At 44.6% G+C, this 10438-nt stretch overlaps 1 protein-coding gene across 1 annotated transcript; it reads right to left on the bottom strand.

The window, feature by feature from the left end:
- Positions 1-8806: 8806 nt before the first annotated feature.
- LOC124666906 (mitogen-activated protein kinase kinase kinase 17-like) lies at positions 8807-10187 on the bottom strand. Its single transcript, XM_047204237.1, has one exon. It carries the CDS (start codon positions 10073-10075, stop codon positions 9212-9214), a length of 864 nt encoding a protein of 287 aa, XP_047060193.1. The 5' UTR covers positions 10076-10187; the 3' UTR covers positions 8807-9211.
- Between the last annotated feature and the right edge of the window lie 251 nt (positions 10188-10438).

The raw sequence follows: 10438 nt of genomic DNA on the forward strand, positions 1-10438 counted from the left end.
GATTTGATGGAGTTTACCCTATATATTGGATCAAAGAAAGTAACACATGCCATAAGATATACATATATTAAATATGCATGCACAATACTTTCAAGAACCAAATGGAGATACAATTTGGACAAAACACCAAATAAATCAAGAGACAATGGTTGCCCAAATTATATCAAAGAATCAAATCAACACAAGATTAACTCCAAAGACTTATCTCATTATAAGAAGCTAATTAAGCCTAAACACAAAGGAATGAGATAACCAACTCCCAAGAGAGCAAGGTTCCAACAAATAAACCAAACCCTCGACACTTTTTATGATGGCACAAAGTACCAAAAAGAAAATTTTATGTCTCCCAAAACCATATTTTTTATAAAGATCAAGAGATATTAAGCATTCTAACAAATTAATATAGAAGAGCTCCCCCAAGATAAGTGCATTATCTAGGATTTTTCATATGAATACAAAATGCACAAAAACTAGGATCATCACACTACCTATATCTACTAAAATGCTAAGAAAGTTTGAATAAACAAATTAGATCCATAAGATGCAAGGAAGACACATGGGAGTCAAAGCAAAACAAATTCATGGCAATAAATAAGGCAATTTAAACACAAGAGCCAATGTAGATATGATCAATAAATATCTACCTCATAATTGATTACCACTTGTCCTAGGACAAGAGGTATTAGGAAGTATTTCCCGGTGGTAGTTTGTAAGTATATATAAGATCATATTTACAACGAATAAAGCAAATGGTAAAAGATAAGAGTTAACCAACATGCAAAGATAGTTTCTTGAAAGCTTCATTTAGTCATACCAACATGCAAAGAAATTAATAGTATTCATACCAACATGCAAAGCAATTAATAGTATCCATACCAACATGCAAAGCAATTAATAGTATGACTTGAAGCACATGGTTTTCCAAAAAAAAAATGTATTGAGGGACACTTTCTGAAAAACCATGCCAAGAAAAACTTTCACAAATAAGATCCAAAAAGATATTAGCAATGAAGCTATTTAAACAAATTGGAACTTGTTTGAGCAAACATGCCACATAGGAGAGAGATAATTTACGATATCAATTCTATGTGACATAACCTCAAATGTTCACATTTTCTAGGCTTGTAATATGCACAAAGCTTATTACTCCCCCATAATGTGATAAGGAATTTATTTTCACAAGAGGCAAATAAGATCCAACTAGAGATATTAATGGACATTGGAATTTGAATTTCTCATGAAGATGACATACCACATAGAGACTAGATAATCTTGCAATATCAATTCTAAGTGATATTCCTCATGTACACACATTGTTAGGATCATGAAATTCCCAAAGGAATATCACTCCCCCAACATGGGATAGTCCATTAATAGCTCATAAGAGCCATATAAGATACAACAAGATGCAAAGAGGCTCCAACACAAACACAAGTACACGGTGTGCAACCCAACATACATAGACTTGATTTCTCAAGAAAAGCAAGTAGGAAGCACAACATATACAAACACATGCTAGGAACAAAACTAACACATGCAAAGGGGCGAGTAACTTTCAATATAAGTGAGTTGAGAACATGTTACCGCAAGGAGGAACATTGAATATATGATAGAAGCAAGATAACCAAAAAGACTTGGCTTGAGATAATATAAATGATGAAGATCCCTTAATTCTTCATGATGTAGCCAAGTCTCCAATGCCCTCCAACAAGCACCTATTGATCAAGTTTTGGATTGTTGGTCCCCAACTAAGTTGGGTCCTAAGAGGTTAGTCACAATAGGCTTGGCAACCCAAATGGTTCTTTTCTTGACACCACTTTGAGCACCAACATATTTGGCAAACACATTGCCACCCTCATCCTTACGAATAGAATAAACATCATCAATGGTGATAGAGTTGGATGAGGTACCAATAGTGCAAAAGGAGGAGATGTGGCCCTTCTCGCGGCATATGTAGCAAGTTCTTTTCTTCTCCTTCTTCTCACTAGATTTCTCCACAATGGGAGCATTGGCTTGATTCTTCTTGGGAAGTGGCATTTCTTCAACTTGAGGTTGAATATGAGTTTGAGCTTGAGGCCGCTTCCCTTTTTGCTTCTTATTCAAAGGGCAAGATCTAACATGATGCCCTTCAATTTTGCACTTGAAGCAAACCATCTTGGCCGGGTCTTTGACTTGTACTTGGCCCTTCTTCTTGTTGTTGTTCTTGGACTTGTTCTTTTTGTTGGAGTTGAATCCAAGTCCACTCTTGTCATTGGGGGATTGTTGCATACTCAACATCTTGTCAAGTTTGCATTTCCCTTCATGACTCTTTACCAAGTTGTTCTTCAAGGAAGTGACTTGGGCCTTGAGCTCTTTGATTTCCTCTACATGGTTAGTAACAACACAAGTACTAGAGGAAGTAGAACCTTCATTGTTAGAGCAACAAGGCAAGGAAGATAATTCATCACAAGATTTAGCAATACTATGAGTGGATGAATGATACGCGTACATCACGCGTCCGTTGGGAACCCCAAGAGGAAGGTGTGATGCGTACAGCAGCAAGTTTTCCCTCAGTAAGAAACCAAGGTTTATCGAACCAGTAGGAGCCAAGAAGCACGTCGAAGGTTGATGGCGGCGGGATGTAGTGCGGCGCAACACCAGGAATTCCGGCGCCAACGTGGAACCTGCACAACACAACCAAAGTACTTTGCCCCAACGAAACGAGCGAGGTTGTCAATCTCACCGGCTTGTCGTAACAAAGGATTAGATGTATAGTGTGGATGATGATTGTTTGCAGAAAACGAGTAGAACAAGTATTGCGATAGATTGTATTCAATGTAAAAGAATGGACCGGGGTCCACAGTTCACTAGAGGTGTCTCTCCCATAAGATAAATAGCATGTTGGGTGAACAAATTACAATCGGGCAATTGACAAATAGAGAGAGCATAACAATGCACATACATGATATGATAAGTATAGTGAGATTTAATTGGGCATTACGACAAAGTACATAGACCGCTATCCAAAGCATGCATCCGTGCCTAAAAAGTCCACCTTCGAGGTTATCATCCGAACCCCTTCCAGGTATTAAGTTGCAAACAACGGACAATTGCATTAAGTATGGTGTGTAATGTAATCAATAACTACATCCTTGGACATAGCATCAATGTTTAATCCCTAGTGGCAACAGCACATCCACAACCTTAGAACTTTCCGTCACTCGTCCCGCATTTAGTGGAGGCATGAACCCACTATCGAGCATAAATACTCCCTCTTGGAGTTAAGAGCAAAAACTTGGCCGGAGCCTCTACTAATAACGAGAGAGCATGCAAGATCATAAAAAACACATAGGTAATAGATTGATAATCAACATAACATAGTATTCTCTATCCATCGGATCCCGACAAACACAACATATAGCATTACGGATAGATGATCTTGATCATGTTAGGCAGCTCACAAGATCCGACAATGAAGCACATAAGGAGAAGACGACCATCTAGCTACTGCTATGGACCCATAGTCCAGGGGTGAACTACTCACTCATCACTCCGGAGGCGACCATGGCGGTGAAGAGTCCTCCGGGAGATGATTCCCCTCTCCGGCAGGGTGCCGGAGGCGATCTCCTGAATCCCCGAGATGGGATTGGCGGCGGCGGCGTCTCCGGAAGGTTTTCCGTATCGTGGCTCTCGGTACCGGGGTTTTCGCGACGGAGGCTTTAAGTAGGCGGAAGGGCAACGCGGGGGCCACACGAGAGCCCCACACACCGGGGCCGCGCGGCCAAGGGCCGGGCCGCGCCGCCCTGTGGTGTCGGCGCCTCGTGGCCCCACTTCCTTTCCCCTCGGTCTTCCGGAAGCTTCGTGCAAAAATAGGACCCCGGGCGTTGATTTCGTCCAATTCCGAGAATATTTCCTTACTAGGATTTCTGAAACCAAAAACAGCGTAAAACAAGAATCGGCTCTTCGGCATCTCGTTAATAGGTTAGTGCCGGAAAATGCATAAATACGACATATAATGTGTATAAAACATGTAGATATCATCAATAATGTGGCATGGAACATAAGAAATTATCGATACGTCGGAGACGTATCAATGAATTACTAGGACTAACACATGACAATATAGCATTTTGAGTAGTAGTGCTAGTATCCACATGAGGCTCACAAGGTGTTGCCTTTGATATGATAGCCTCATGAGCTAACTTTAGCCTATCATGAGAAGCTAGAAGATCCTCATAGGAGCTAGAAAGCTTTCCATGATTTTCTTCCAATTTCCCATAATTGCTAGTTAGCAATTTAAGTTGAGCCCTTAGCTCAACATTCTCCTTCAAGATAGATGCTTCACAAGAAGTAGAGTTAGTAGCACAAGCATCATTATTAATAGCAATGGGAGAAGGCAAGTTGTCATGCTCTTTTAGATAAGAAGCTTTAAGTTGCTCATGCGACTCGGTGAGTTTGGTGAGCGCACTCTCAATGACCCTTGAGCCCTTTTTGAGTTGCTCAAAATCCTCAAGGAGTTTAGCATTAACAAACACACGCTTATCATTTTTTAGCTTTAGTTCATTTGCCACCTCAAGAGCTCTATCATGGTTTTCCTTTTCTCTAGACAATTCTAGAGCAAAGGTTTCCTCAAGAGCTTCCTTGGTGGTTTGTTCTTCTTCAAGTTCATCCTTTAGAGATGCCACATCATTGGTGTACTCACGTTCAAGAGCACCCTTTTTATCAATGGTGTTCTCATGCATCCAAATAAGTTTTTGGCTCTCAATAGCGGTAGTCAAGATTTCAAAGAAGTGAGTGCTAGCAATTTTATCTTTGCAAATAACCTTGAATACACTCTTACCCTTATCGCGTAGAGAGACAACCCAATCCTCTTATTCATATTCATCCTCATCCTTATCACCACGAGACATATTAGGTTCCATGGTAGGAGGTACGGTGGAACCCTTGGCCATAAGGCATATATGAGGACCGTGAGATAAAGATGAGGAGTTACTTGAGGCTCCTTTCAAGATCTTGTCTTGACCAATAGAATCTTTGGTTTCCTCTACATTGTTAGACACACAACAACTAGAGGAAATAGAAGCATTTTTATCATGGCCACAAGACAATGCAAGCATATCATCATTAGATTTTTTCAAGCAACTTACACATGATATGCAAGGACTATCAACACAAGCATGTAAATCATTTCTAGTGCTAGATGTGTTTGAGTCCGTAGATGAAGCATTACAATGAGATAGAGATGAAGAATCATCAATAGTAAGCTCAATATCAACATTGCAATTTTCATCACCACTCACCATATCATTATCTTGTGTCTTGACACACTTTGGTGAAGTGGATGAAGATGAGAACTCATCACGGCCGGAAGTGGAAGCAATGCAATCATCCTTAATAATATTGGACACATCATATTTATCTTCAATCTTTGTCCATAACTCATGAGCGCTCCAAAAAGGCAAGTATGGAAAAAGAGCTACATCTCGCAAAGCATTCATAAGAACATTAGAAGCTTGAGAATTGAGATATAAATTTTTCTCATCCTCTAAAGATAGATTTTGTGAATCCATAGGAGGAGAAAAACCTATATCTACAATTTTCTCCATATGAGGGTCAATGTCCCGAAAATGACTAAGCATGCAAATTTTCCAAACATCATAATTTGTGCCATCTAATATAAGAGAGCAATCATGCACTAATCCTCTAGCCGACATCTTTACTCTCAAGGCGGTGAAGCCTAAAATGAGAGACCTTGCTCTGATACCAATTGAAAGGACACATATGTCGCCTAGAGGGGGGGTGAATAGGCGATTTAAAACTTTTACGAGATGGGCTTAACAAATGCGGAATTAAACTAGCGTTTACTTTGTCAAGCCCAAAGCCTATATACTATGGTTCACCAATGTGCACCAACAACTTATTCTAAGCAATGGTTCACCTATGTGCACCAACAACTTATGCTAAGCAATGCAAGCAACTTACGTGAAGAAAGATATATATGTGACTTCCAGCACGATGGCTATCACAAGGTAAAGTGCATAAGTAAAAAAGCTCGGGTATAGAGATAACCGAGGCACGCGGGAGACGAAGATTTATCCCGAAGTTCACACTCTTGCGAGTGCTAATCTCCGTTGGAGAGGTGCGGTGGCTTAGTACTCCCGAACGCCACAAGAGGCTCACCTTGAGGTGTGGTTGCTCGATGCACACCAACGCCACAAAGGCCTCACCCCAAGATGCGGTACTCACACCACACACCGAACGCCACGAAGGCGCCTCACCTAAATCTCCGGTGACCCTCACCACAAAGGCCTAGGTCACGGTTCCACTAAGGGATTTCCTTCGAGGAGGAAACCGGACCTTACACAAAGGTTGGGGCACACTTACACAACTTAATTGGAGGCTCCCAACAAATCACCACAAAGGTCTAGAATCCGTCTAGGGTTCCAAGAACCCAAGAGTAACAACCTTCTTGCTTTCACCACCACGAATCACCGTGGAGAACTCAAACCTATGCACCAAATGCAATGGCAAGAACACCACAAAGATGCTCAAGTCCTTCTCTCTCAAATTCCAACAAAGCTACAAAAGCTATTGGGGGAATAAGAGAGGAAGAACAAAGAGGAGAACACAAAATCCTCCAATATCTAGATCCCAAAGATTCACTCACAAAGAGATGATTTTGTTTGGTCAAACAGTGGATCTAGATCTCCTCAAACTTTCTCTCAAATAGATGCAAGAATCATGGGAAGGGGAGAAAGATCTCAAGCTTCAAAAGGTCAACAACAATGGAGGAGAGAGGCTTGAGAGAGAGGGGGAAGAAGGAGTAGCTGCCCAAAACTTAGAGAGAGCGGGGCATAAAAGGAGGCCCCAAAATTCTGCCCGTTGGAGGCTGCAGCGCGCGAGGGAGAAGGGACCGGTAGTACCGGCCCTTGGTGGACGGTACTACCGGCCAGTGTTGGCAGGAGGCGGTGGTGAGTGGTGTGCTGCGCGTGCGGAGGGGAGGTGAGCGGTACCTCCGGCCAGGCCAGGGCGGTACCACCGGCCGCGGTACCGGCCGCATGTCCCAATACCCTGGAAACTTACTGTGAACTTGGCCGCTTTTCCGGTACCGCGGGCGGTACCTTGGGCGGTACTACCGGCCGTGCACGGGCGGTACTATCGGCCGTGCTCGGGCGGTACTACCGGCCAGCCCAAACTCCTCACTTTGGGCAAACTTAGAAAAAGCATAACTTGAGTATCCAGACTCCGATTTTGATGATCTTGGACTCGTTTCGAAGCTAGTAACAAGCTCTACAAGATCATGCAGGGAACCATCATAGTCCAGCAAAGGAGTATAGAAACAAATGATGAAATGTTTTACCTATCTAAGAAAGACGTACCGGTAAAACCTCCAACCTCGAAAATGCAACAAGTTGCCCAAGCAAAAACCATTCTTGATGAACTAGAGCTTGTCATGAGAATACGCACAAGCTCTAAAACATCACATGGATGAGATCCAAATAACAACCAAGAAAGATGATGCAAGGATGCAAAGGTTTGAGCTCTCCGAAGGATACGATCGAGTTACTCACTCGAGAGCCCTCTTGATAGTACGGCAACTAAACTATAAACCGGTCTCCAACTACACCATGAGACCGATGAGAAAGAAACCCTATCAAGAGCAAACCTTAACCTTGCGCATTCCACTTGAGCTTGATGATGACGGTCTTGACCGCAACAAGATGGAACACCTTTCTTGATTGTGCTTGCTTGATGAAGACATGCGAAATGCTCCCCCATACTCCACTATGGGAGAGCTCTCCCCCATAGTCCACTACGGGAGAGCTTCTTCTTCGACGCATCTTCACATATCCATGAACACCATATGGATGGCAAGATTCAAGCATATGATCTCTCCGAGTTGGCTCATCTTGAACTTGCACTCCATTTCTTCATTTTTCATCATGTACTTCATCTTCATCTTCAAGACATACTTGACACTTGATATCCTTCATCAATTTCTTCTTATTGCAACCTTGAAGCCAACAAATGGTTCAAGCATTGCCTATGGACAACACCTACAAATATAACTCAATGCAAATATTAGTCCATAGGGATTATCATTAATTACCAAAACCACACATGGGGGCTCCATGCACTTTCACCGTGTGGCCCCAATTTAATTTACTACATCATCTACCAGGTGATGTATATTTAATATACATCACCTTCAAAAAATATGCATCACCATATAGCTATACATCACCTGTTGAGACCGTTTTCTGCCCAATATTAAATAAAATTAGTTTTCATCTTACCTTCCTATTATTCATCACATGTTTAAAAACCTCTTATGAAACCATTTTTGAACTTGGAAGCATATGCTTCTAGTACCCAAAAAATCATTTGAAAATGTCAAAAATTATCTGAAAAATCTTTGGTGCGTATAGTTGACATTATACGTGTGCATGGCAAGTTTCGCAAGAAATTAATATTTTTTGCGACATGTGAAAAAGATAAAGAAATGTCTTGCGAAAAGTTTTTTTTATAGATCAAAATTTATCTTTTTTGCACACAACATAAAAAATATTAGTTTCCACGAAACAGTTTTATGAGCGCATATAATGTCGGGATGTATGTGTTAATTGTTTGTTTAATTTTTTTAACATTTTAAGTTTTGATTAGAAGTTATTTCATCGACCGGAAGCATATGCTCCCGGGTGCAACGTAGAGTAAGTGTAAAAGGAGACATGTTGTTTTCTCCAAACAAGCATCGAAATTCAGTACGGACACACTTATCAGAACGGGTAAAGAACATGGAAGAGAAATTATCAGAACGGGACAGCAATTTTTGTGGAAAACGAAACTTTTCTATTGCATCAATTCGTTTACATGGCATCTCTCTGTCTGATTTCGAACAGACTTTGTTCTGACGATCAGTTGACTGATCGTCGGCCAGAATATCTCCACCGAAAGGCGGCCCTTCCTTTGCATCCAGTTGTTCATCGCTTGAAAAGCCACCGACGAAAGCCATGTCTTCAGCTGTCACCGCCGCGGACCCCAACACTTTGCCTGGCGCTCGGCTCGCCAGATCAGCCGGCTCCTTTGTTGCTGGCGAATCGCAAGGTTCGTCACACCGCTCGCCGCCGAGCACGTCGATCCAGCCTTCGTCGGAATCCCAGTCCGGCGAGGCCGAGACGGAACAGGACAGGGACTTGATCCTCTCGGACGCGTTCTCCGAAATGTCATCCTCCTATTCGGCGTCGGACTCCGATTCCCAGAATGCGGCGTCCAGGGTGCTCTTGGGCGACACCCACCGCCTGGCCTTGGCCTCTCCTGCTTGGAATGCCAGGAATGGATGCTCCAGGAGCTCCGCCGCCGTGCGGCGGTCGCGGGGGTTTCTCGCGAAGCACGCGGCGAGGAAGTCCTTGGCCTCGGGAGACAGCCAAGCCGGCACCTCGGGCACGGCGTCCGTGTAACCAATCCGGTGGACGGCGGCGAGTACGTTGTCGAGGTTGCTCCACGGGGCGCGGCCGGTGGCCATCTCGATGACAGTGCAGCCTAGGGCCCACACGTCGGCTTCTGGGCCCTGATCCTCGCCTCGTGCCACCTCCGGGGCCATGAAGGCCGGCGTGCCTCCGATCGGCCGGTCAGAACCTGCCGTCCTCGCGCACCCGAAGTCGGCGATCTTGGCGCGCCCGTCGGCGCCGATCACTATGTTCCTTGATTTGATGTCCCCGTGCACGAGGGACTGGCCGTGGATGTACGCCAGCCCGCGGAGCACGTCAGCGGTGTACGCCCCGATCGAGCGCTCCTCGAGGCACCCACCATTCCTGGCGACCTCGTCGGCTAGCGAGCCGCCAGGGGCGAACTCGAGGAAGAGGTGGTACGAGCCGTCGTGGTGGCCGCCGCCGATGCAGCGCAAGACGTCAGGCGAGCAGAGCCCGGTCATGATCCCGTGCTCCCGGCTCAGCAGCGCCGCATCCGCCGCCGCTGCGGACTTGACCGCGAACAGCTCCCCTGAGGCACCTTCCTCCGCGAGCGACACCACGGCTCCCGACGCGCCGCAGCCGAGCGTCCGCAGCCGCGTCCATTGCCCGCTCACGGCGATCGCCATTCTCCTCCCTCTTTGCTTGTGTTGCTGCTCTGGGATGGGTACGGTGGTGGTTTGAATCGGTGTGATCTTCTTGTTCCTTTTGTTTGGTCCGAGTTGGTTCTGTGTGGCATGTGGTTGCGCTCGTTTATATATACAGCATCCATGGAGGATGGGAATGAGAAGGAGAAGACGACTTGGAGCTAATTGGGTGAGGTATTAGATTAGGGTGAAGGTGTTTGGTGTGTGTCAAAGCTCAACTTGGCGAGCCAGAAAGAAAAGCGTGGGTCTTGCGTTCTCGCCACGCGCGGCAATTGGAAGCTGCGATTTTTGTGGGTGGGAGGCGCGGCTCATGCGGAGGTCAATCAGCGGCTCGGGCATCCCTCC

This window comes from Lolium rigidum, chromosome 6 (assembly GCF_022539505.1).
Source record: "Lolium rigidum isolate FL_2022 chromosome 6, APGP_CSIRO_Lrig_0.1, whole genome shotgun sequence".
NCBI classification, from domain to species: Eukaryota; Viridiplantae; Streptophyta; class Magnoliopsida; order Poales; family Poaceae; genus Lolium; species Lolium rigidum.